General features: G+C 40.2%; 3 protein-coding genes across 3 annotated transcripts; 1 reads left to right on the top strand and 2 right to left on the bottom strand.

The window, feature by feature from the left end:
- Positions 1-2,858: 2,858 nt before the first annotated feature.
- LOC124168386 lies at positions 2,859-26,127 on the bottom strand. Its single transcript, XM_046546600.1, has 4 exons — positions 26,072-26,127; positions 24,829-25,007; positions 21,698-21,853; positions 2,859-4,220 (listed from the first exon to the last, which is right to left on the bottom strand). The coding sequence occupies exons 1-4, from the start codon at positions 26,125-26,127 to the stop codon at positions 3,820-3,822; spliced, it is 792 nt and encodes a 263-aa protein (XP_046402556.1). The 3' UTR covers positions 2,859-3,819.
- Positions 6,483-8,738, bottom strand: LOC124168203. Its single transcript, XM_046546335.1, has 4 exons — positions 7,478-8,738; positions 7,283-7,380; positions 6,769-6,970; positions 6,483-6,692 (listed from the first exon to the last, which is right to left on the bottom strand). The coding sequence occupies exons 1-3, from the start codon at positions 7,968-7,970 to the stop codon at positions 6,827-6,829; spliced, it is 735 nt and encodes a 244-aa protein (XP_046402291.1). The 5' UTR covers positions 7,971-8,738; the 3' UTR covers positions 6,483-6,692; positions 6,769-6,826.
- LOC124168202 lies at positions 15,384-17,639 on the top strand. The gene is made up of 4 exons (XM_046546334.1): positions 15,384-16,644; positions 16,742-16,839; positions 17,152-17,353; positions 17,430-17,639. Exons 1-3 carry the CDS (start codon positions 16,152-16,154, stop codon positions 17,293-17,295), a joined length of 735 nt encoding a protein of 244 aa, XP_046402290.1. The 5' UTR covers positions 15,384-16,151; the 3' UTR covers positions 17,296-17,353; positions 17,430-17,639.
- Positions 26,128-26,696: the final 569 nt, after the last annotated feature.

Below are 26,696 nucleotides of genomic sequence, written 5' to 3'. Positions count from 1 at the left end.
AGGCAACAATGAATAAAATGTGGGGTGAAGTTACAAACCTTAATATTTTATCGACAGTAAATAATGTGCAAATGAGATTGATAGATGCCAACGCTATAGTCTGCACATTCGCAAACGAGGCAATCATGCAAACAGAACGAACATATTTGAACACACAGACGCACATGTATTTAATACGAATAATGAAAATAAAAATGTCCAATATAAAATGAAAAGTTGAATTTCCTTCTCTTCCGTTAGCATGGAAGATTCAACATTACACACGTCCATAGTGATATAATGAGAAATCTTTTATAATATTTAAGTACCTGTTTTTCCACGCTTAGTCCAGATATTCTACGTTTCCTTAGTGTGGGTCCCAGAGACCGGCAGAGATATTGAAAATTGTCTTTCGACACTCTGAAAAACATTCGAAAATGGTCTTCACTTAATTCGATCGGATTGTGGGAATCCCTTATTCGTCTCCTTTCTAGTGTCAAATGCCTCCTTCTTCTTACATACTCCGCAAACACCCTCATCATCCTTCCCCAATATATGTTTATTGGTCGATCCATTGCTAAATCCTTCAGATTCCGACGGCAGGCATCAACAAATGACAGTTGAGAAGCGAAGGAATTCGGGCTGGAGTTATCATAAGGACGGGTCCGAAGCCTGCGTTATTCTAGTCCCGAGATAGCTCCAGTTCGCAACTCCTATCAGAGTTATTTTGACTACTGTAATCGCAAATTGAGCTATGGCAGCCATCATAACTCTTAAAGCTCCTGAGCTCCGGTGTTATGACTTACATTATAAGCCCCATAGGTAACTGCTGCATGTTTCCCGAAAAGCCTTGTAATTTTTGCAACAATACCAACATAAGGTGCGAAAAATCCATAGAGGAAAAATCATTCGCCTTGACCGGGATTCGAACCCGGATCCCTCGATTTCCGGCCGAGTGCTTTAGCCAGTTAAGCTACCGAGGCGTCATTCTCCCCTGTGGAAATTGGTGGACTATACCGGACAAGGTGGTATGGACTGCCGAGCATATTATGCGACGAGCAGTCCAGGTCGTGCGCATGGCGCCACAGCCGGAGAGCAAAGCCCGAACTTTGAACACTAAGAGGTGTTCGCTCTGGACTTATTAAAGTATACCGGGACTAGCCACGGTGATAACTTTTTACGGAGTCACCCGCAATGCACAAATAGTGCGAAAAATCCACTGAGGAAAGGCGATCAAGGCCGGTCAAGGCGAATGATTTTTCCTCTGTGGATTTTTCGCACTATTTGTGCATTGCGGGTGACTCCGTAAAAAGTTATCACCGTGGCTAGTCCCGGTATACTTTAATAATACCAACATAAAATTAAAGTAATTTTATTTGCTGAAGCAGTGCTTCATCTGGGTGCATGCTGGGCCATACTTCAAATTTTGGCCCTCCAGGGAGTTACTTTCAAAATCATTCTGCGAAGATTGGCTTGAGATAAGGTATTTACTATTACATTCCCAATTGATTGTATTCATTTAAAAATTAAGTATTTAAATAAAATCAGTTTTAAGTTCATGTTTTAATGTTGAAAAATATTAAAAGCATGACAAATAGACAATACTAATTAATATAAAACAATATAAATTAGAAAAAAGATTTTAAGAGAAGTCAATGCACACAGCATCAGTTTAAATTAGTGAGTATTTTCATTATCTATAATGTAGAAAAATGGTAAACATATACAAAAATATAGTAATCATGAATTATTTGTACAAGCAGTAAATGGGACAGTCTTACATAAGCGTCGAAAATCAAGGTAGGAAGTGATGGTCTATTTTTTACGCTAATGCATTGCAGATAATGGTAGAATCTGTCAATACGCGTCACTAATTAGATGGTTCCACTGTCTTCACTTTGGAGTAAAATGGTTTGTTTCACTCATTAAAATTTCAGATACAGAGCTTTTTTTTACACTTCCGATGGTTTGATTGGCTATCCGAGCTATTTCTAATTCATGCATTTGGATTTGAAACTCCTTACACTACCAATAGTTTAAATGCTGCGATGATAGATGAAAGAGAACAGGCTAGGTACTCAATTTATTAAGCACTTCCAGCAGATGGTGGTCTCAAAACTGGTAGAGTCAAATGCCTCCATGAAAAGGAGCAATTTTACCTCTGGCTTCTCCAACTAAGCCCTTGTTTAGTTGTCATCAATAGGTATCTTAGAAGTCTCTTCTGACTTGCTGGAATCTGTGCCTAGGATCAAGTCTTGGGGGAGGAAAATATGTAAGACTAAGAATTTCTAGGAGGAGTTTGAATATCTGCAGTCCTATTGAGTTGGGATGGGGATATGGAAAACCACCTCTGAATTGGCCAAATAGCAGAGCCTGCAGTCATTACATTAAACAATCATCAGATTATCTGCCCATCAGTTCCCTAGCCTATACCCCAGCTGTGTCATGGTGCCGGAACGTGCACTGGTTAACAAAAGACGTAAGTGTCAAATAACAATTTTATCAATTTTGTTGCCACATAATTTCTAATATATACATTAATAACCAGTACAAAAATTTTGTAATAAAATGTAACTAATTACTTTTAATAAAAAAACAAAGAGTAATATTTGACTTCTAAAAAGAGTTAAGTAAAGTGCGTTCCAGGACTGCTAATTTTGCCATGACGTCACTGCTATACCCCCATACTTTTCTAACTTTGTCCGAATAAATCCACAATTTTTATTAATGGTATAGCTTTAAAGAAATTATGGCATAGATACAAAAGTGAAAGTTTTTAAGGGAATGATTTTCTCTCCCTCTTTACATGCTTGGGCTTTCCACTCCACTTGGAAGGACAATTGAAGCCTGTCTGTGCTTAAAATTTTTTGCATTAGGTGAGGAGAGGGTATTTGCCCTCTCCCCTGCACAAAGTCCAGGAAGAATTCCTAGTTATAGCTGAAAAGATATTTGAATTCCTATTGATTGACATCAAATATGATTCTGCAACATCTTATGCAGGACCTTTTCCTTTAGATGTTTTGTAGGATCAACATTCCATTGACAAGAGGTTTAGTTGAGCAAATATTCAGATTAAAATATCAATTAATTGAAAAATTGCAAAATCCAATCATTTTTCTGATTATACTTGACAGAACTTTCAACCTACAACCTATTTTCAATTTTTTATCGAACCAAGGTAAATAATTCATAAAGGACAACAAATGTGTTCTAATTTTTTAACTTTTTTTGAGAGAAGTGAAAAAATGAAGTGAGTTCGATTCAGGAGACGAAAAACTACGGTAATTGATAACAATGAGAAATGAGTGGTATTATTGCTTCTGCACTTTATGCATGATAGGCTTAGTTGAATTTTGAAGCAGCCAAGGCTCAGAGGTGAAAACATAACGAGCTCTTTCCCATCTGCTTCGGTTCAAATCCACACTCATTAATCATCTAGTCTCAATAATTACAAAGACATTGTTTGAGCATTTCCTCTGCTTGCATATCATCTAAGTAATCAAAGGTGTGGGTGTACAGCTGAAGGATCTCGTGGACCAGGAAACCCAACCACGAATTAAGGGTGAATCATCTATCTCCATCCAAAGTCTTATATCAGCCTCTCGCATTCCACTTGTCAACATTCAAAAGGCTCGCTAAACCTTCGGACATGTGTAGTGATGACAGCCACGTGGGATGGGCCATCATTGGCTCCCGTGCTACAACGGGAGGAGGAAGAGAACTGGCCATGTGTCATTTATCTCATGAAATTTCCAGCAGATTGTGGGGGGGGAGACACTGAGGGAGATTGCTTCCTTCTCTGGGCTCATTTTGACCTTCCCAGTCTTAGGTTTGTTTGCTTCAAGATACTCCTCTTCCACTATGGACGTTTATGACGTATATCAACTGATCTGCGGGTGGAGACTCCACTAATGACTCTGGCATCTTCTCCGGCTGAGCGCTGATGTTGGAGGGGAACAGGGTGTTGTACGAAGGGGGTTTGAAGAGTTCATATGGGGGAGGGGGAGCAGTGGTGGGGTCCCCTAGTCTTGAGCTTGATGTGGAGTCCAACCTTGGATTCACCCTGCCTCGGTTGGCTTGGTCTGGCCCACAGCAATAGCTGAATCGCCCCCGTCTCCGGCAGAACACCTCCATCAACCCAATGAACACAAAGAACACTATGAAAGCTGAGAGGAGTGTCAAGTACCAGGCAATGGACCAAGTTGTGACTTCTTCCTTCTCATTCTCTTCAGGTACTGGCTCTAATTTAAAGAAAAAATCGATGAAACAGTATTAATTAAGTGATTATTATAGCCAGGAGCGTATTAAGGCTGTTGCTATGGCGGAAGGAGGGGAGTAAATAGTTTTCCTCACTCTCTTAATCTGCCACTGATCTCAATTATAGAGGTAGTTTTGGTTCTATCAATTAGATGGCATTTGATTCTTCAATACAATGCTGGAGTGAAGTTTGAAGGTCTGACTGCCAAGATCTTTCTGCAGTGACACTTGATAATTATTTTCAATCATCCATGGACAACCTCATACATATTTACCTCTATGTTTTGACATTTCGACAAAAAATAAAAATAATTTCCGTTACATTTTTCGGCTATATTTTCGATATGAAAGATATATACGTGTACCAATCATCACGGCAATAAGTACATATTTGAAATGTTAGGTTGCCATGAGCCAAAATTTTCTTGATTACGCCATCACTAACCTGTCATTTTCACTGGATTTCATTTCAGTTTTAAATTTCACAAATAGGTACTTCAATATCGCCTTTGCAAATTGTCGTCATGAATTCTGCGCTATATGCACTTACACTTTGAAAAATCAAGGGACCTCTGTTTCCTCCGCTTTAAGGCGTTATGGTAGTGACGGCTGGGAGCCGCTCTGGGCGACCGAAGTCGATCGTTTTTTCCCCCTGCCGGAGTTCACATACCACTCAATTGCGGAACAACTAGAAGAGATAGAGACTTGCGGTTTTCTTTATTGTATTTAGAAGACGTGTATACAGATTAAGACAGGACATAAATAGTAATATGTCCTCAGGTGATCGAGAAAATCAAGTTGGACTTTGGCCAATTATAACTTGCCTCCAAGCAAAAACATAAGAATTTTTAAACCGTCTGTCTGTGGCTACACTTTTCTTCCACAACCACCTTGAGACCCACAGTTCTATGTGAATTCGCTTGGCCTAAAATGTCTCTACCCTGGAGTACTGCAGGCCCAAAACGGCGACAAAGGACGTGATTCGGGCCAATTCGAATTTCTTACTTCCCCTCACCCCGCACCGCCCTCCCAACTACGGCAACGTCGCAGAAAGTGGAATGGGGACCGCTCCCCTTGACCCCTCAAACGAAGGCCCACCTTTCCAGCTCTCCCCAGTCGCAGTCAACGCAGGGAGATTCACTAACGAGTATCAGATTAGTACTCTTAGCTGGGTTCAAAAGTCGAAGCAGGCTGCTTTAGCAGTAGCACCAAAAGGATTATTCGCGGCTAATTTCAACAAATAAGAGTCTCAAGAGCGCCAATACGCTTCATATAGAAAAACAAAAGAATTGACAGTTGCGCAGGATAAATAATTTCATCTTTTTCTTCATAAGAAAATTATATGAAATTTTGGCTAACCAATGATCCCTCACAAGAAGTAAATTGATAACTAGCAATATGTAATTATATTATTTGCCGTCGTAGATAAATCAACATTTTCCTCTTGCGATACATACACAGCCATCGGCTCCTATTGCGTTCCCAGTTGAACTGCTTCAATATCACTAATATGTTGAATCAAGACCTCAATCGATTCTTACCGTCTTCCCAATGATTCTCAGTCACTGACTACCCGTACTAGTCGCGCGTAATACCTAGTTGACTGCTATTGGAGTCAACTTCGACATTTAAACCCAGCTGTGAAGCCATGGAGAGGGAGAGAAAGAAATTATTTTCGACTTCGCTTCTAGTAGGAAACTTCCAAGTGTCACGGAGTGAAGTCTTGTGCCTCTGAAGTTTCACTTCGTTGGGAGAATCGGTAATGGTCAAATCATTAGCCTCTAACCATGCGCTTGTTTAATTGTTGCAGCTTCAGAACTAGCTTCTTCAATTCTTTTCAAAACACAAAATTAAGTCTTCCATATTAAGTGGAGGAAGTGTTGGATAAAATACTGGGTTTTTTTAAAAAACGATATACAGTGGTTTTGCAATATTGTGATGACTGAATTGATTGCGAGTGCAGGAGAAGGAATTTTGGACGGTTTAGTTGGACAACCTTGGCATGGGAAGAGAAAATTATCGAGGTGAACGATGAATAGCCTTTTTTTTTATAAACAATCAAAATATAAAATTACAGTTACAAAAACTGCGCTGACAGCTAGAGTGAAAATAAATAAATAATACTTTTGTTACTAATTTTGGAAGTTGAGATACGATTAGAAAGAGTAAAGTGAGAAAATAAAGTTGAGAAGAGGAACTTATCAAAAATATTTTCTTACATACTATAGGTTAAAACATCTTAAATTAAGGAGCAGAAACCCAAATGATTAAAAATATTACGACATAAATGGCTGTGTGAAATATTTTATTAAATTACATTTGGGAAACATTATATCTTCGCTCCCTTTTCCACTATCGCCTTGCTAATATGAGCAGCTTCTCTTATATCTTCAAGGCAAAGCCTTTTGCCGTACCTAGGTTGGACTATTTCTGGCAACAAGCATTCCATGAAGAATCTATAACAGAAAATTAGATGTAATTGTGCCAGATTTCAATTCTATTGAATATTCAGTAAAAGTTTAAAAAAATTACTTTGTGAGCTTTGGCTCCACTTCCTTCATCCACCATTCATTGTTGGGCGAAATTAATTCTAATTCGCGGCTCCAACCTTTCGTGTACACAAAAAAAGGCATCTGGCCCTTTTAGTCATCCTTAGCTGACTTTGCACCTGATAAAAATAATTGTGCGTCTCTTTGAGGATATATTTCCTCTCTTTTAGCTGCACATAGGGAAGCTGTAATGATAATGATTTATGTAAATAATTTGGGTGAATCTGTTCACTGCATATACTATTTGGTTATATTCAAAACGCTGTGTCGTGTTGTGATATTCGCTCGATAAATTTTGCAGTATCAACAGCAGAAAATCAAAATTAAGGGGCCTTCGAAATAAGTTTTCGGTAAGCAAGTAGACTCGCGTTAAATAAAAAATATGAGTGAAATTACAAATCTATAAATGGAAATTAGTTAAATGCATAAATTAGTTAAATTAATAAATGGAAAAAACACATTTCATATATTTAGCTGCATATGCTACTATTTATAACCTTTTTTGCATTAAAAGCTCCTTCAAATGTTGGATAGGAGGCAGCGGTGACACCAGGACACTTCTCTTCTAACACAGTATCGCTTCCAATCAGACCGTCTAATAGAGAAAATTAAATGGATAGACTGAGTTTACATTAGGTAAATTGTAATATAAGAGGTTTGTCTGAATGATTTACAGAAAGCATTGATATTACCTGGACTAGCCGAAAGATATGGAAACTCCTCATCAACATATAAGCCGCTGGGTTCCACCTTGTACCCCATGCATCGCAAGTGGTCTTTCGCTATCTCCTCCATGTTTCTTCCATTCATCATGTCCGGAGTGCATACGGATCCGTATAGAATGGAATGCACAAGCCTTTTACAGGAGGTGTATGGTCGCATATGGCAAACCTCTCCGTGATTGGAAGCGGACAATCTTTTCCGACGCTCCGTCATCCAAATACTTCTGTCTACTTGAATCGTTGTAGACTTCTGCAGTTTTAACCTACCCTCTGCGGTCATTCTGCTTAATTGTTCAATGAAATCGCCCTTCATGCGTTCCAATAACTCTAATGGCTCTGGCGCATCATCATCCACCATCCGGTAATCTTTATCAGGCCCAGCTCTTTTTGCTCCTGTTTTCAATTTCTTTTTACTTTGCAGCCCTTGCGCTCTTCGTTCCCTCATTCTCTTGGTCTGCCTCATATTTTTATCCTCAAATGTTTTGGTGTATTTTCCTGGGATAAAAAAAGATCCACAGTCAACATTCCAAAAAAATAAAATCTACTTTTCTATGCCTTCATTCCTCTCTATTCATAAATTACTGTTATGGTTATGATAATGACTTACCAGGACTGTAACCACCCGTTGTTGCCTTGTGAATCTTCCCTAGAAAATGGCAAGAGGAATTCAGGGATACGACTGCAGAATGACATCGGGTTCCAAATGACTTGCTTTTAGCATAGTTAATGCGTTTACCATTTCAATATTTCGCAGCTACGCTGTTCAAGGTTTCGCACATACTATTAGTAGCGCGAAAGATCAAACTTCTTGAATTATTTGCCATCTTCTCAACTAATTTCTGTATTGGAGTCCACATATTAGCAGCTATGAAGTCTGGCACTAAGTTAACCTCATCCTCTTTCCCGTCTGGCCCTTTACAAAAGTAATCGGCGCATCGATCATGCTGCCCGAACACATGGCTAGGACAATTGATGATGTCGTTACGAAGTGCCATTATTCGGTTTTGCATGGACATACCTGTTAAAATAAATTAAGGTTAATCACGCGTATTTTCTCGTCTCATATGCCATAAATAACCTCTAACTTCAATACCTTTCTGATTTTTCCAGTGTATACTAGCACAGGAAATAGCTGTGCGAATCTTCAGGACGTTTGCATCCAGTTTATGACGAAGGTGGGCTGGGTATTGCGTGTTATCCTTAATTTTGCGCATATTGTTGCAGAAGTTCCGTAGAATGTGGCTTATGCATTCAATGTTTTCCACGGGCATTGAAATTCCGTATGGGCTGGTCTCCAGTAAGAGTCTGTGGACACTACTGTCTCCGTCACCTAATATAAACAAGATAAGTGTTGGACCTCTTTAACTGTTAATTTTTTCTCCATGAATATTCACTCCCAATGCCTTTTCTTTGATTTCATTAATGGCTTTCTCAATGTAAACGTTGAAAATTACGGGTGACAATGTACAGCCTTGTCGCACTCCTTTCTTAATTCTTGCTTCTTCACGGCTGGGCCCTGATTTTATCACCGCTACTTGGTTTTTGTATAAAATGTGGATGATTCTTCTGTCATTATAAAGAACCCCAATTTCCTTTAGGATTCCAAGCATTGTGCTCCAATCCACGTTATCAAATGCTTTCTCTAAGTCCACAAACGCAATGAATGTTGGCTTGTTCTTTTCCATTCTCTTCTCTATGAGCAGTCTTAGGGCCAGTATTGCTTCTCTTGTGCCTTTGTTTTTTCTGAATCCAAATTGGTCCTCATCCAAGTACTCTTCTGCTTTTCGTTCTATTCTTCTATAGATGATCCTTGTCAGTACGCAACCCATACGCAGGCTTAAAGAAAGCTGGAGTAGCGCCTATAGGCGAAATTCAGAATACAAGCCATTTGCCAAATCAATAAAAATCTAGAGCAAATGCAGAATTTTCTATGATTGAGAATGCATTTCTTCAATGACTGCAAGAGAAGAGAGGTGAGTTTGTTACACCTCACTCTACTTAGAAGAAAAGAACTCCAAGTGTCACCTGGATAGAGTGTAAGAGTGCCTGACTTCTTCTCTACCAGTGCCTCTGTGGAAAACAGCAACCATCAGGAAAAAGGTCCTAGAGTGAAGGCGCAATGAAAACACCAACACCAAAATCCGACAAAGAAACAAAAAGATTGAAAGACCCTACATCAGAAGATGACGCATTCAGTTTAAGATCTGGTGGCGACAGCGAAATCATCCTCTAAAATAGTATGAGGAGAATATAGGACACGTGCCTATGTAATTCTTTGTTAAAACTTTCGCGGGTACTCGTCATGTTGAATAAAAACTTTTGGGCTATGTCGCCGCCTCAATTTTTGGGTGGCCCCAACGTTTCCCGACCGATGCTGGTCGCTTTCTCTAGTGATTCTGAAGAGGTGGGAGTTTAAATTCATGTATATATAGGTATCCGTCTCAGGTGGTGGGGGGAGGGGAGCGAGAGGTTGGAGGAGTGGGTAATTGATTCTTTTTGCTGATTACCTCGCCTCCTTTCCTAAAAACAAGTTTTTATTGACGACGGTAATCAATATCATGGTTGTACATTCAAGAAGCGCACAGTTACTATTGCGCAAATACTTACACAAAAGTTATGCAAAACGATGCTGGACGACTATTTTAGCTTTCCAATCCGGGTGACGCTGACAGCAAAGAACGATAAAAACGTAGGTGAATGAAAGAAAAACCTCGCCAGATGGCTATAATTTCATTTGAATATAATTTTTAATGCGGAATTCAGATGAGTTATCAGCTGGCTAAGTCCTTTGCATTTATTACTTGCGAGTGAACATTCACATCCTTATAAACTCCGTGAAAAACCGTGTATCGTGCGTCATTTGTTTTCAATACGATGCAGAGACGCAGAATCCTTCTAACTAACAATAAGCGGGTGGAAGTGTCATGGTGCTCTGATGTCTTAGAGCTGCGATGATCAAGGAGTCTCTCCTCAACATGGATGAGCTGTACACAGGTCAGCAGCATGGAGATGCGACGACAGGCTACGGAAAAACCCCGCAGTGAAGATCCAAGACAAAAGTAGCTTTAGAAAAACAGCGATAGATGAAACAGGAATTCTTTGGATACAAAATTGTCCGGAATCGTCCCACCATATGATTTACGGTAGGAACAGAGTTGCAAATGAGGTGCGAAGAGAGTTTCCAAAAATCAATACGGGACTGAAGGAAGAGGAATGTGGAGATAATGAATATAACGGCTATGTGAATAAAAGAGTGGGACAATGAGTGCGAATCATGATAAAAAACGAAGGCTTTTATTGATAAAGTATTATAGGAAATGGATAGAGTGATAAACATTTCAATAGACTTACTTACTAAAAAGCTACTTGCCATCCAGATGCATGAACACGCCAGATAGTGCCAGTAGAGGAGAAGAAGTGGAGGAAATGTTCGATAAAATATAAAGTTAATCAAAGAACAAAAGATATGGATGTGGCCATTTTGCTATGAGCCATTGGAATAAGTGAGCAGAATTAGTTTTATGTGGCTTCCGAACGATGATAGATTTAGTGATTTAGTGTTATTATTTGAGAAATATGAGATGTGACTAAAGAGAATTAAGAGAGATAATATGGTGAAGATGAACTTTTAAGCTAAAGGTTTGACTAAGTAGAAGTTGTAAATAAATGGAGACAAGAAATGAAAGATGTATTTACCGCATCAATGTGAACGGGCACTGGGAAAAAACAAAGGAAGAAGCTAGGTATCGGAATGGAAGACGAGAGAAGCAACCCAAGCATGGATTTAGACATGATGGGTAAAATGCAAGAAAGAAGGGAATGTAAAAAAAGAAAAGAGAGAGAGGGAAAAAGATATATTTTAACTAAACAGTGAATTTTGAAGAGAAACGTATAAGATCAGGAAATGATGGTATGAGGGAATGTAAATAATTGAGCGATTATAACGTAGGAAAAATGACTAACTATTCTATAAATATAAAAAAATAGCCGGAATGGTTACAAATCATCTGAGTATTGTTTAGCACATATAGATAAAAATTAAGAAGGAATTTGTGGGTTATGTGGGTGTGGAGCAGAAAGTTAAATTTCAGTTGGAAAGACGAGAGAGATATTAAGCGATACCACAGGAGTAAAATAGATGACTGATGAAGACAACCAAAACAAAGAAGTAAAGCTGGCTGGATCATGTGGATATCACTGAGATAGAAAACGGAAGAAAAGGACGGTTGATTTAGAATAGGAGACAAGAGTATCTTTTTCGCCATATCTTCAGCTCGCTTTCAGACACAACCACTGAAACAGCAGATATTCAAGCGAAAAAGCTGAGAAGTCACGGCAGTCGCACCTCAAACACAGGTGGGAGGGCGGGCTAGACAGCTGAGGGGAGTGTTCCTCTCCGCTTCTCATGCAGTAGCCTTTACACCCCGCAACTCAGGGAAGTCCCAGCGAATATCATTCGCTTTTCTTCGACCTCTCAGCACCTCAGTGACTTCTCAGCTTTTTCGCTTGAATATCTGCTGTTTCAGTGGTTGTGTCTGAAAGCGAGCTGAAGATATGGCGAAACGAAAGGATAAGGGTTACAGGAAATAGAGAAGGACTATCGCAATACGGAAGTAAGTCACCGTATTATCCTGCATCCTCTTTACCTGCACAATTTCCCCCTTAACAAAAATAAAAATTAGAGACGGTAACATTTTTTGGCGGAAAATGCTGCTAATTAATTGCTGAATTTGTTCAAATAGGCAATAATTGATCATTATACAATCTTACCTATTGTAGTTAGCTGCTTAGCAGGTCAGGTTTCGTTGAATACCCTCCTGATAATCCTGTCTCGTGCATTATCTTCATCCCCACGTACTCTTGTCTCCTATTCTAAATCAACCGTCCTTTTCTTCCGTTTTCTATCTCAGTGATATCCACATGATCCAGCCAGCTTTACTTCTTTGTTTTGGTTGTCTTCATCAGTCATCTATTTTACTCCTGTGGTATCGCTTAATATCTCTCTCGTCTTTCCAACTGAAATTTAACTTTCTGCTCCACACCCACATAACCCACAAATTCCTTCTTAATTTTTATCTATATGTGCTAAACAATACTCAGATGATTTGTAACCATTCCGGCTATTTTTTTATATTTATAGAATAGTTAGTCATTTTTCCTACGTTATAATCGCTCAATTATTTACATTCCCTCATACCATCATTTCCTGATCTTATACGTTTCTCTTCAAAATTCACTGTTTAGTTAAAATATATCTTTTTCCCTCTCTCTCTTTTCTTTTTTTACATTCCCTTCTTTCTTGCATTTTACCCATCATGTCTAAATCCATGCTTGGGTTGCTTCTCTCGTCTTCCATTCCGATACCTAGCTTCTTCCTTTGTTTTTTCCCAGTGCCCGTTCACATTGATGCGGTAAATACATCTTTCATTTCTTGTCTCCATTTATTTACAACTTCTACTTATTCAAACCTTTAGCTTAAAAGTTCATCTTCACCATATTATCTCTCTTAATTCTCTTTAGTCACATCTCATATTTCTCAAATAATAACACTAAATCACTAAATCTATCATCGTTCGGAAGCCACATAAAACTAATTCTGCTCACTTATTCCAATGGCTCATAGCAAAATGGCCACATCCATATCTTTTGTTCTTTGATTAACTTTATATTTTATCGAACATTTCCTCCACTTCTTCTCCTCTACTGGCACTATCTGGCGTGTTCATGCATCTGGATGGCAAGTAGCTTTTTAGTAAGTAAGTCTATTGAAATGTTTATCACTCTATCCATTTCCTATAATACTTTATCAATAAAAGCCTTCGTTTTTTATCATGATTCGCACTCATTGTCCCACTCTTTTATTCACATAGCCGTTATATTCATTATCTCCACATTCCTCTTCCTTCAGTCCCGTATTGATTTTTGGAAACTCTCTTCGCACCTCATTTGCAACTCTGTTCCTACCGTAAATCATATGGTGGGACGATTCCGGACAATTTTGTATCCAAAGAATTCCTGTTTCATCTATCGCTGTTTTTCTAAAGCTACTTTTGTCTTGGATCTTCACTGCGGGGTTTTTCCGTAGCCTGTCGTCGCATCTCCATGCTGCTGACCTGTGTACAGCTCATCCATGTTGAGGAGAGACTCCTTGATCATCGCAGCTCTAAGACATCAGAGCACCATGACACTTCCACCCGCTTATTGTTAGTTAGAAGGATTCTGCGTCTCTGCATCGTATTGAAAACAAATGACGCACGATACACGGTTTTTCACGGAGTTTATAAGGATGTGAATGTTCACTCGCAAGTAATAAATGCAAAGGACTTAGCCAGCTGATAACTCATCTGAATTCCGCATTAAAAATTATATTCAAATGAAATTATAGCCATCTGGCGAGGTTTTTCTTTCATTCACCTACGTTTTTATCGTTCTTTGCTGTCAGCGTCACCCGGATTGGAAAGCTAAAATAGTCGTCCAGCATCGTTTTGCATAACTTTTGTGTAAGTATTTGCGCAATAGTAACTGTGCGCTTCTTGAATGTACAACCATGATATTGATTACCGTCGTCAATAAAAACTTGTTTTTAGGAAAGGAGGCGAGGTAATCAGCAAAAAGAATCAATTACCCACTCCTCCAACCTCTCGCTCCCCTCCCCCCACCACCTGAGACGGATACCTATATATACATGAATTTAAACTCCCACCTCTTCAGAATCACTAGAGAAAGCGACCAGCATCGGTCGGGAAACGTTGGGGCCACCCAAAAATTGAGGCGGCGACATAGCCCAAAAGTTTTTATTCAACATGACGAGTACCCGCGAAAGTTTTAACAAAGAATTACATAGGCACGTGTCCTATATTCTCCTCATACTATTTTAGAGGATGATTTCGCTGTCGCCACCAGATCTTAAACTGAATGCGTCATCTTCTGATGTAGGGTCTTTCAATCTTTTTGTTTCTTTGTCGGATTTTGGTGTTGGTGTTTTCATTGCGCCTTCACTCTAGGACCTTTTTCCTGATGGTTGCTGTTTTCCACAGAGGCACTGGTAGAGAAGAAGTCAGGCACTCTTACACTCTATCCAGGTGACACTTGGAGTTCTTTTCTTCTAAGTAGAGTGAGGTGTAACAAACTCACCTCTCTTCTCTTGCAGTCATTGAAGAAATGCATTCTCAATCATAGAAAATTCTGCATTTGCTCTAGATTTTTATTGATTTGGCAAATGGCTTGTATTCTGAATTTCGCCTATAGGCGCTACTCCAGCTTTCTTTAAGCCTGCGTATGGGTTGCGTACTGACAAGGATCATCTATAGAAGAATAGAACGAAAAGCAGAAGAGTACTTGGATGAGGACCAATTTGGATTCAGAAAAAACAAAGGCACAAGAGAAGCAATACTGGCCCTAAGACTGCTCATAGAGAAGAGAATGGAAAAGAACAAGCCAACATTCATTGCGTTTGTGGACTTAGAGAAAGCATTTGATAACGTGGATTGGAGCACAATGCTTGGAATCCTAAAGGAAATTGGGGTTCTTTATAATGACAGAAGAATCATCCACATTTTATACAAAAACCAAGTAGCGGTGATAAAATCAGGGCCCAGCCGTGAAGAAGCAAGAATTAAGAAAGGAGTGCGACAAGGCTGTACATTGTCACCCGTAATTTTCAACGTTTACATTGAGAAAGCCATTAATGAAATCAAAGAAAAGGCATTGGGAGTGAATATTCATGGAGAAAAAATTAACAGTTAAAGAGGTCCAACACTTATCTTGTTTATATTAGGTGACGGAGACAGTAGTGTCCACAGACTCTTACTGGAGACCAGCCCATACGGAATTTCAATGCCCGTGGAAAACATTGAATGCATAAGCCACATTCTACGGAACTTCTGCAACAATATGCGCAAAATTAAGGATAACACGCAATACCCAGCCCACCTTCGTCATAAACTGGATGCAAACGTCCTGAAGATTCGCACAGCTATTTCCTGTGCTAGTATACACTGGAAAAATCAGAAAGGTATTGAAGTTAGAGGTTATTTATGGCATATGAGACGAGAAAATACGCGTGATTAACCTTAATTTATTTTAACAGGTATGTCCATGCAAAACCGAATAATGGCACTTCGTAACGACATCATCAATTGTCCTAGCCATGTGTTCGGGCAGCATGATCGATGCGCCGATTACTTTTGTAAAGGGCCAGACGGGAAAGAGGATGAGGTTAACTTAGTGCCAGACTTCATAGCTGCTAATATGTGGACTCCAATACAGAAATTAGTTGAGAAGATGGCAAATAATTCAAGAAGTTTGATCTTTCGCGCTACTAATAGTATGTGCGAAACCTTGAACAGCGTAGCTGCGAAATATTGAAATGGTAAACGCATTAACTATGCTAAAAGCAAGTCATTTGGAACCCGATGTCATTCTGCAGTCGTATCCCTGAATTCCTCTTGCCATTTTCTAGGGAAGATTCACAAGGCAACAACGGGTGGTTACAGTCCTGGTAAGTCATTATCATAACCATAACAGTAATTTATGAATAGAGAGGAATGAAGGCATAGAAAAGTAGATTTTATTTTTTTGGAATGTTGACTGTGGATCTTTTTTTATCCCAGGAAAATACACCAAAACATTTGAGGATAAAAATATGAGGCAGACCAAGAGAATGAGGGAACGAAGAGCGCAAGGGCTGCAAAGTAAAAAGAAATTGAAAACAGGAGCAAAAAGAGCTGGGCCTGATAAAGATTACCGGATGGTGGATGATGATGCGCCAGAGCCATTAGAGTTATTGGAACGCATGAAGGGCGATTTCATTGAACAATTAAGCAGAATGACCGCAGAGGGTAGGTTAAAACTGCAGAAGTCTACAACGATTCAAGTAGACAGAAGTATTTGGATGACGGAGCGTCGGAAAAGATTGTCCGCTTCCAATCACGGAGAGGTTTGCCATATGCGACCATACACCTCCTGTAAAAGGCTTGTGCATTCCATTCTATACGGATCCGTATGCACTCCGGACATGATGAATGGAAGAAACATGGAGGAGATAGCGAAAGACCACTTGCGATGCATGGGGTACAAGGTGGAACCCAGCGGCTTATATGTTGATGAGGAGTTTCCATATCTTTCGGCTAGTCCAGGTAATATCAATGCTTTCTGTAAATCATTCAGACAAACCTCTTATATTACAATTTACCTAATGTAAACTCAGTCTATCCATTTAATTTTCTCTATTAGACGGTCTGATTGGAAGCGATACTGTGTTAGAAGAGAAGTGTCCTGGTGTCACCGCTGCCTCCTATCCAACATTTGAAGGAGCTTTTAATGCAAAAAAGGTTATAAATAGTAGCATATGCAGCTAAATATATGAAATGTGTTTTTTCCATTTATTAATTTAACTAATTTATGCATTTAACTAATTTCCATTTATAGATTTGTAATTTCACTCATATTTTTTATTTAACGCGAGTCTACTTGCTTACCGAAAACTTATTTCGAAGGCCCCTTAATTTTGATTTTCTGCTGTTGATACTGCAAAATTTATCGAGCGAATATCACAACACGACACAGCGTTTTGAATATAACCAAATAGTATATGCAGTGAACAGATTCACCCAAATTATTTACATAAATCATTATCATTACAGCTTCCCTATGTGCAGCTAAAAGAGAGGAAATATATCCTCAAAGAGACGCACAATTATTTTTATCAGGTGCAAAGTCAGCTAAGGATGACTAAAAGGGCCAGATGCCTTTTTTTGTGTACACGAAAGGTTGGAGCCGCGAATTAGAATTAATTTCGCCCAACAATGAATGGTGGATGAAGGAAGTGGAGCCAAAGCTCACAAAGTAATTTTTTTAAACTTTTACTGAATATTCAATAGAATTGAAATCTGGCACAATTACATCTAATTTTCTGTTATAGATTCTTCATGGAATGCTTGTTGCCAGAAATAGTCCAACCTAGGTACGGCAAAAGGCTTTGCCTTGAAGATATAAGAGAAGCTGCTCATATTAGCAAGGCGATAGTGGAAAAGGGAGCGAAGATATAATGTTTCCCAAATGTAATTTAATAAAATATTTCACACAGCCATTTATGTCGTAATATTTTTAATCATTTGGGTTTCTGCTCCTTAATTTAAGATGTTTTAACCTATAGTATGTAAGAAAATATTTTTGATAAGTTCCTCTTCTCAACTTTATTTTCTCACTTTACTCTTTCTAATCGTATCTCAACTTCCAAAATTAGTAACAAAAGTATTATTTATTTATTTTCACTCTAGCTGTCAGCGCAGTTTTTGTAACTGTAATTTTATATTTTGATTGTTTATAAAAAAAAAGGCTATTCATCGTTCACCTCGATAATTTTCTCTTCCCATGCCAAGGTTGTCCAACTAAACCGTCCAAAATTCCTTCTCCTGCACTCGCAATCAATTCAGTCATCACAATATTGCAAAACCACTGTATATCGTTTTTTAAAAAAACCCAGTATTTTATCCAACACTTCCTCCACTTAATATGGAAGACTTAATTTTGTGTTTTGAAAAGAATTGAAGAAGCTAGTTCTGAAGCTGCAACAATTAAACAAGCGCATGGTTAGAGGCTAATGATTTGACCATTACCGATTCTCCCAACGAAGTGAAACTTCAGAGGCACAAGACTTCACTCCGTGACACTTGGAAGTTTCCTACTAGAAGCGAAGTCGAAAATAATTTCTTTCTCTCCCTCTCCATGGCTTCACAGCTGGGTTTAAATGTCGAAGTTGACTCCAATAGCAGTCAACTAGGTATTACGCGCGACTAGTACGGGTAGTCAGTGACTGAGAATCATTGGGAAGACGGTAAGAATCGATTGAGGTCTTGATTCAACATATTAGTGATATTGAAGCAGTTCAACTGGGAACGCAATAGGAGCCGATGGCTGTGTATGTATCGCAAGAGGAAAATGTTGATTTATCTACGACGGCAAATAATATAATTACATATTGCTAGTTATCAATTTACTTCTTGTGAGGGATCATTGGTTAGCCAAAATTTCATATAATTTTCTTATGAAGAAAAAGATGAAATTATTTATCCTGCGCAACTGTCAATTCTTTTGTTTTTCTATATGAAGCGTATTGGCGCTCTTGAGACTCTTATTTGTTGAAATTAGCCGCGAATAATCCTTTTGGTGCTACTGCTAAAGCAGCCTGCTTCGACTTTTGAACCCAGCTAAGAGTACTAATCTGATACTCGTTAGTGAATCTCCCTGCGTTGACTGCGACTGGGGAGAGCTGGAAAGGTGGGCCTTCGTTTGAGGGGTCAAGGGGAGCGGTCCCCATTCCACTTTCTGCGACGTTGCCGTAGTTGGGAGGGCGGTGCGGGGTGAGGGGAAGTAAGAAATTCGAATTGGCCCGAATCACGTCCTTTGTCGCCGTTTTGGGCCTGCAGTACTCCAGGGTAGAGACATTTTAGGCCAAGCGAATTCACATAGAACTGTGGGTCTCAAGGTGGTTGTGGAAGAAAAGTGTAGCCACAGACAGACGGTTTAAAAATTCTTATGTTTTTGCTTGGAGGCAAGTTATAATTGGCCAAAGTCCAACTTGATTTTCTCGATCACCTGAGGACATATTACTATTTATGTCCTGTCTTAATCTGTATACACGTCTTCTAAATACAATAAAGAAAACCGCAAGTCTCTATCTCTTCTAGTTGTTCCGCAATTGAGTGGTATGTGAACTCCGGCAGGGGGAAAAAACGATCGACTTCGGTCGCCCAGAGCGGCTCCCAGCCGTCACTACCATAACGCCTTAAGGGCCATCGCCTACTTCACGCTCACATTGTTCGCGACGTGACGGCTTCAATCATTGCGCAGATAAGTTTATGACGTCACGAGCTCATGCCGAGAAGCCATTTTCCTCGAAGGAGACAGCAAAGTCGAAAATGATGGCGAACCGCATTGCATTGAAGGAAAAGCCTAGGCATTTACCTCACATCGTATCGATACACAGATTATAAAGAAAAATAGTGATAACGAGCAGAAAATCGTCAACAACTAAGGAAACGATTAGGAAAGACGTTGACATTTAATTGACCCCTTGACGAGATACATCATCGTGTAGAGGGCTGCAAATTGGTAGAAAAGAATACTATTTTTCATGCACAAATTTCCATTGGCTTGGGTCCGATTTCACCATCTTAAGGTCCCTTGACAACAGCCTAAGAGTCACTTCAACTATGAGTGGACACATGTGATAGCTGTGCACTTGAAACTTCAAAGAGAAAAAAGATTGACTCATCCACTTTTATCTACTATTTCACCTTCACAGCAGAGAGGGGTTAGCAAAAAAATCTAACCTACTATTCCGAGGCATCGCTCCGCTACTTAAGTCCTCAATGAAAGGGTTAATTGAAGACCGGTGATTCTTGGTCGGTCGCCAAGGCAGAGATTATCAATTTGCAACGTAGGTACATCTTTTTCCACTCTGCGATAACTTCTTCCAAATTAAGATTTAGCGCGCTGATAATCTGATCACCAGACATGCCAAATATATCAGAGATAAAAACACCTACAAATGAAAACCTCTAACTACCTGACTGATTGCACGTAGGTAGGGCGGATTTGAAGGTCTGAAATTCGGAGCCCTGTGAAATTTATTGAGGCCGGTATTTAATCTGTAGCCCTGCTGAGACTTTGAGAAGCTCCATTCACGTCCTCACAGAATAAATCAGTTCAACGTGTCGCACTCGACAATGAATTGGGCCACTGGCCCTATTCAACACAGCCTACTCTTTTTCGAGACTTCCAAATTATTTTTTCATTAAAATTTTTATATTTATCTCATTATTTAAATAATAATTTATGATTATTTAGTATATTTCAAAAGATTATTTGAGACAATGGTTTGACGGTAGAAGATAATTCTCAGTATATTGGATAGAAAAATAAAACTTAATTTCCTCCATGTCATCATACACAGTCCATTTCATTGCATTATCTTTGTCATAGTAATATTCCATGAGAAAGGAAATTGATATTCTTACAGAACGTGAGTGGTGTTGGGGGGGGGGGGGGGGGGAGGAGTGGTTGGGGGTCCTCGGATGGGGCTCAAGATCGGGCCCCCTCTACTGGGGGGTCCTCCCACGCTGGAAAATTTTAGGAAATTGAATGCCCCGAAATAGATTTTGACGCTATTCTGGCTCATACAAACTGAATAAAAGTTAATGAAAATAGAAGTTTCACGAGAAAAAATATTATAAAAAGTGAAAATTTTACATTTTGTACAATTTTATAATGTATTATGGTTATATTATCAATATAGAGATTTTTGTCTTTGAAACATCCCCTAAATCTAATAAAATATATAATATTATATGTATAATAAAAATAAAATATATAAAATATTTAATATAATTTAATCGTTACTGTTCGGAGAGCGTAGTGAAAATTGACCTTTCTCGATAAGGACGGCCCTTGTTCCGACCTTTTCTGTGCATTCGAAATCTAAGCAGGCGGAAATTTGGCCATTTCGTGCACATGGATAAAAAATAATATTTTTACCCGGTGTACTTTGTGAATAAAGCACCTAATGAAAACGTAGAATTTTATATTGCAAAAATCTTTGCTTCAAATAATCCTTTTTCTTTTTTTATTACACGCCACGATAGACGTGAGGGTTGTCGGAGCCCTCGACGACTGTTGATCAGCCGACCTGGGCAGAACGCCGGTGCAGGGGTGCCGACTCTCAAAAAATATTGGGGGGGCCAAACCGGGGATCTTGCCCCAGAAAATATTATAAATAGTGAGTTTTAAGTTTTTTAAGCATTTTAGAATAGTCATATGTTCAACATTAGAGCCCTGATAACTCGAATCTCGACATCTGGACACTCCGGGGAAAATTAGCAAGCCTGACACATTTTTTCCTCACACCCATAAGAATTTTGCCCACCTCAAGCCCACTGCCCTGGAGTCGGCGCCACTGGTGGCGGGACAAAGTTTGCTGGGAGACTTTTCCCAATAGAACGTTTCGTAGCAGGTGTTGAAAACAGACGAGACGGGTCAACGGCTACTGGGTTCTGCTGAGAAATACAAGCGAACGGATATCCTATCGATTACGAGTTCATGTAGCCCCGGGAGCATTTTATGTTTGCCAGCCAGCCCCTGATCATGAAATGGCATCCATATGATTGCGAGCCCAGAGTGAATTCTCACCGGTGACAACGCCTTCGGGTCCTGCCGAGGCGGTTGACGGAGGCCCAGAGGACAGCAGTCCCTTAGTTGACATGGAACCCGAGGATTTGTCTCCCAGATCGATGAAGACGTCTGCTCCATCCAATTGCACGGAATATCGTCCATTCCAGCCAGCCTCTGCGCGATAAAGGAAACCAAATGGTTGTCTGCCATTGATATTTGGTTATGAGGATCTAAGGTAACTTAGTGCATCGATAATTCTGAATTCTATCATTATTTCTGGCTATATAAAAAAGCAAAAATAAATTATTGGTTATGAGGTTCAATATTTGAAAAATAGATATAGTCAATAACAGTTTTAAAGAGTATAGTATATTCAGCCGCATAAATGGACATAAAACTCTGGATTAAATCGAATTTCATGTTTAAATGAGTTTAAAAAATTAAATGGTCAATAGTTAAATAATTTGACTGTGCTTTTAATTAAAAAAAAATTGCCATTCACTGCCATCAAATACCTTCAAACACCAGTAAAATGTATAAAATCATGAAAATTAATAACGTGATTAACCCCTTGGTTGGGGGCAGAAATTTCCTTATCTTTCGCCTGGTGGGGAGCAAATCCACCGATTTTCGGAGATGCCGTTTTCGAAAAAAATATTTATAGTAAAGCTATTGCACAAAAATGGCAATATACTTAAAATATATTGGTATAGAACCTCTGACAAAGCATAAAACACGCAATGATGCATAAAGAATGAATATTCATGCCTTCTCCGCATAACATTGCGACGCGACGGCACGCGCGACTATAGTCGCGCTCCCCGCATGGGGAGCGGAGTCCGCTTGCGACTATAGTCACTCTCCCCAGTTAAGGGGGAAACAAATGACGACATAGCAACAAATTGACGTCATCTCGACCCAATTAAAGGATTGATCCTAATTTCGGAGCGCATAACGAATGAACTAATTTTCACTTATATAACTCTGCAATCTCGATATGAAACAGCTCCAAGGGAAGATGCAAGTATTTACGCGGCACTAATTAGCTTGGACAGTGAGAGGGTGTATTGTGGTGAATTCAGAAGCTCAACAACCAAGCGTTTTCGAAAAGTATATCCATCACAGATCGAAGCCATCATCCTCATAAGTTGTCTAAGATTGAGTTGATATAATCTAAAATAGTAGAATAGGTATGTCGACTATCAACGCACAGCCTTGAGTGTGTTTTCCCTGTCAATCGTGAAGCTTCTCAAGAGGGCCGCACGCTTGACTCCGCGGCAGCATCGTCGTGGTGATTGCATTAGCCGGCAGCGATTGCCAAGGTTAATGAGATTTGGACAGCTGGGCAATCGAGGACCATGAAGCTCGCGAGTCTTATCTCGTCACGCCACAACGGTAGTAATTAGGAGCGGTCTAGCATTTAAGGACCTTACTCTGAATGAGGTATGGACACTTACAATTAGATGAACGCACACGCTAATAAGGCTAAAACCTGAAGCCGTTTGCTCAGTTGTTTTATTTAAATGCATCAAAATTCTGATTGTTTCAAAAGAAAGAGTTGCAATTGCTCGTGCAATTTCTCAGTTAAGAGGATGATTTTGCGTCATTTAACCTCTGTGTAAACAAAATGCGCAATTCCGCAGTTCTTACATTGCGCTCCCCTAGAATAGAAATAAAGGTGACACAACATGCAACATTTAAGGTGAAAAGTAAAAAAGAATCTAAGGAATGTACGAGGCCAAATATTGAATGCCATCATCATCAGTGACATGGGCGTACCCAGCGAGGGGAAAGGGGGGGGGGCAGCTGCCCCCCCACCAGCAAAAATCGGAAAAGTCTTTTAGCAAAATCAGTATTGAATTGAAACGAAAGCATTCAAAAAATTTTCTTTAAACCCATGAAAAATGATATGTATTAGTATGAGATATTTAACTAAAATAAAACTATTTTTTCAAGGAAATAATCTCATAGACTAATGTCACAACTTGGTTTGCCCCCCCTCCCCCTAGACTATGGCTTGCCCCCCCCCCCCCTCCCCTAGTTATGATCCTGGGTACGCCCTTGATCAGTGAGCCATCTATGAAGCCTTTCATTAGGTTTCGTCACCATTCTTGATGGACCTTGCCCACTACTTTCTACGTGACACAAAAAGGATCCATGATTTCCATACTATTTACGCTAGAATTCAGGCACCGTGAAATTGCACTTGCCTTCCTATTGGATGGGGAAGGCTATTTTCAGAAACTTGATATCTCATTCAGGCAATGTTTTCGCTTCTGTATGTGAAACTTCCTTCGTGGAAGATTGGATGGGTTCAAACATTATTGTTCTGTAAATGAGTACCACAATAGAATTCACTGCGATTAAAAACCTGACGTTCAGCCGGGAGGCGTGGCTGCCAATGATATTTCTCACCTGATAATGATACGCAGGAATACGGGTGTGCACGAATTTTCAGTACGTCCTTAGTGGGTTTGTGAGACGCATTTAGCGCTGTGATCGAACGGCATTATAATATATAATGAAGAAGAGTAGGTACCTGGTCTCATTGTTACGCCGGGTTCCTCGAGAGAACAGAAGTTATGCGAAGTTCGACCAGTTGGATGGGTCATACGTAAATCGTGGTTGCGAGCTAGTTACATGCAGATTAAACATGCAGTTGGCACAGTGGTACGAGAAAATTCCAAGTGCCAAGGCGCTTAAAGAAGCCTCCCAAACCATTCCATCTGCCAATCTAATGAAATAAATAGTACATGTAAGAGATAATCTCTGCCATATACACATGTATAATCCGACCTACATCCCCGACGCGTGCAAAGACGAGATACCGGGTACGTGAAAAGTCCTCATGGCATATCGTCCAGTCCTATTGCGGTGGGAATTAAAATATGTAGCGAGAACAATGTTGGGTGAGTCGTTTTCCCCAGATCAGTTGCCACCTTAAAAAAATGCTTAGTGGGACTAATGGCGCAAATATCTGCAGCGCACCCTTTTTTATTTTAATTCAATTTCTTCAGATGAACGGCTGGTATCATAACGCAAAAAACACGTCAATTGAGACGGCTTGTAGGGTAGGCAGGACTCGGAGTGATTGGATGTTGGCTTTGCAAGGCAGTGTGCACATCTAGATGAAAGGAGTTGATGAGTACCTGCAAGTTGTGGGGCGGCCGAGAGGCTGGGCAGGTGAGCAGCCAGAAGCAACAGCACGACACTGAGCATTTCGACTCCTGCCTTTTGACCGGACGGCAGGAAGAACACTGACCCGTTGATCGGCTGCGTTGGCTTGGTCTTCTGAGACTGAGGGCCAATGGGAGCCGGACGGGGATGACTATATAGACGGTGAGATAAGGAAGAGATATGGACTCCATGGGAACGGACCGCATTATCACTATCTCCGAAAACACCCGGTGACGGCCACACCGGCTTTCACTCAGTGGGGATCGCCGCTTTCGAATTGAACGCGGGTCGAGACCGATCAAAATATGCACAAAATCAATTTAAATTTTGCACTTAACGAAAAATTAGTTTTAAAATAAAAGGGGGGTTAAAAAAATAGCTCGGACGGGGCGCCATCTATCATCCATTTGCAGCAGGGCCGGCCCTAGTAAGTGCGGGGCTAGGGGCGAACCTTCAGTGCGGGGCCCTTCACTTAAAATATTAAACTCTATACCCCATCTACAAACTCGAGCATTTTGAATCCCTACCACTCTCTGGCTAAGTATGTGTTCCCCTCCCAAATTCAGACTTCGTAATTACGCCGTTATGGTACTTTGATACAAAACTATCGTATATTTTAATTTTTTTTCACGAACGCAGGGCCCGGGGCGGTCGCCCCGGTCGCCCCGCCCTAAGGCCGGCTCTGATTTGCAGAATCAACAGCAAACTGCCGTACGCACACCCACGTACGCATTGAGATGGAGTGAATGTTTGTTAGCTGCCTCCTTGTCTCTCCCGGTGTCAAAGTATCCATTCCAAAGTGTATCCATGGTCTTTTTCATCCAAAGATACAAATCATCTTCCTTGATCCACGATTTGAATCAACACAAACGGGAAAAAAGCGCTTGAAACAAATGACTGCTCGCTGCGACAGACTCCAACTATTTTTCATGTAAATGCATAATCGACGAGACTTCACGCTAATTTTATCCAGATTTCCGCACTATTTGTTTCTGCGAACATTGACGCAGAGGTCAAACAATCTGAAATTCAGGAATCTCTCGCCCACCACTCCCTATTGCTGCTTTTTCTATGAACGGGACTTTGGTTTGAGAAAGTGAATGGCATTCGGAGGCGGCGACCGAGGGTAGAGGTCATTTGTGACACGAGGGAAGGGAAGGGTGGAGGGAAACCCGGTGTTCTCTCAGCGACAGGCGCCACGGCTTTGCGACAGACCGAGTGCTGCGCTTGGAGTTCCCTCCAAAGAGCACAGAATGAAGTATCTCCGCCATCGCCGGGATCTGAACCCGGACCCACAGAGTGGGATGCCGGCACTCTAGCCACAACACCCACCCAATCCTAGTTAGAAAGTTTCCGTGGGAGCGCGAAAGATGGTTGTAAAATGAAATGAATTCTCCGTAAATAAAATCGACGCCCATGTCCGGGTAGCATGGGGTTCTCCTGAGAAATGTTATGGAGAATCGTCAGGGTTCGCCCCGGCGGCAGTTTGTCTTCTCGAAGAAGGCTTTTTCACTAAGCCGCGGGATTCTCGGGACAACCAGTCCGCTGCTGCTTGACTTTGGAAGACAGACTCACGTCGTTTGGATTATGCGTCATTACACTACTGCAAGTTGAGGCTTACGGAACTCTCGACCGACAGATATATTTCTCGCGGCATGTTACTCAATTTAAAGTTACATTATCATATTGATATTTAAGGAGGCAGAGAAAAAACTCTTTGAGACATATAGCTCCATCTCAAACATTAAAATCTGACATTTGAGAAAAACTTACATAAAATTTTAAAGTTTAAAATAAGGAAAAATACTTTGAGGAATCAAGGCACGTAGGGGAGGTGTTC

The sequence above is a fragment of the Ischnura elegans genome, chromosome 11, assembly GCF_921293095.1.
Source record: "Ischnura elegans chromosome 11, ioIscEleg1.1, whole genome shotgun sequence".
NCBI classification, from domain to species: Eukaryota; Metazoa; Arthropoda; class Insecta; order Odonata; family Coenagrionidae; genus Ischnura; species Ischnura elegans.
This window is presented reverse-complemented; position numbering and strand designations above follow the sequence as displayed.

Excerpts from the sequence above, each read along its gene's own strand:
- LOC124168202 (XM_046546334.1), top strand. The coding sequence starts at position 16,152 with ATGAGGCAGACCAAGAGAATGAGGGAACGAAGAGCGCAAGGGCTGCAA. Across the intron at positions 16,645-16,741 it reads ATATCTTTCGGCTAGTCCAG|ACGGTCTGATTGGAAGCGAT; the intron begins GTAATATCAATG and ends TTTCTCTATTAG. Across the intron at positions 16,840-17,151 it reads GAGCTTTTAATGCAAAAAAG|CTTCCCTATGTGCAGCTAAA; the intron begins GTTATAAATAGT and ends TTATCATTACAG.
- LOC124168203 (XM_046546335.1), bottom strand. The coding sequence starts at position 7,970 with ATGAGGCAGACCAAGAGAATGAGGGAACGAAGAGCGCAAGGGCTGCAA. Across the intron at positions 7,381-7,477 it reads ATATCTTTCGGCTAGTCCAG|ACGGTCTGATTGGAAGCGAT; the intron begins GTAATATCAATG and ends TTTCTCTATTAG. Across the intron at positions 6,971-7,282 it reads GAGCTTTTAATGCAAAAAAG|CTTCCCTATGTGCAGCTAAA; the intron begins GTTATAAATAGT and ends TTATCATTACAG.
- LOC124168386 (XM_046546600.1), bottom strand. The coding sequence starts at position 26,127 with ATGGCGGAGATACTTCATTCTGTGCTCTTTGGAGGGAACTCCAAGCGC. Across the intron at positions 21,854-24,828 it reads GGCCGCCCCACAACTTGCAG|AGGCTGGCTGGAATGGACGA; the intron begins GTACTCATCAAC and ends TTTATCGCGCAG. Across the intron at positions 4,221-21,697 it reads ACCCGAAGGCGTTGTCACCG|AGCCAGTACCTGAAGAGAAT; the intron begins GTGAGAATTCAC and ends TCTTTAAATTAG.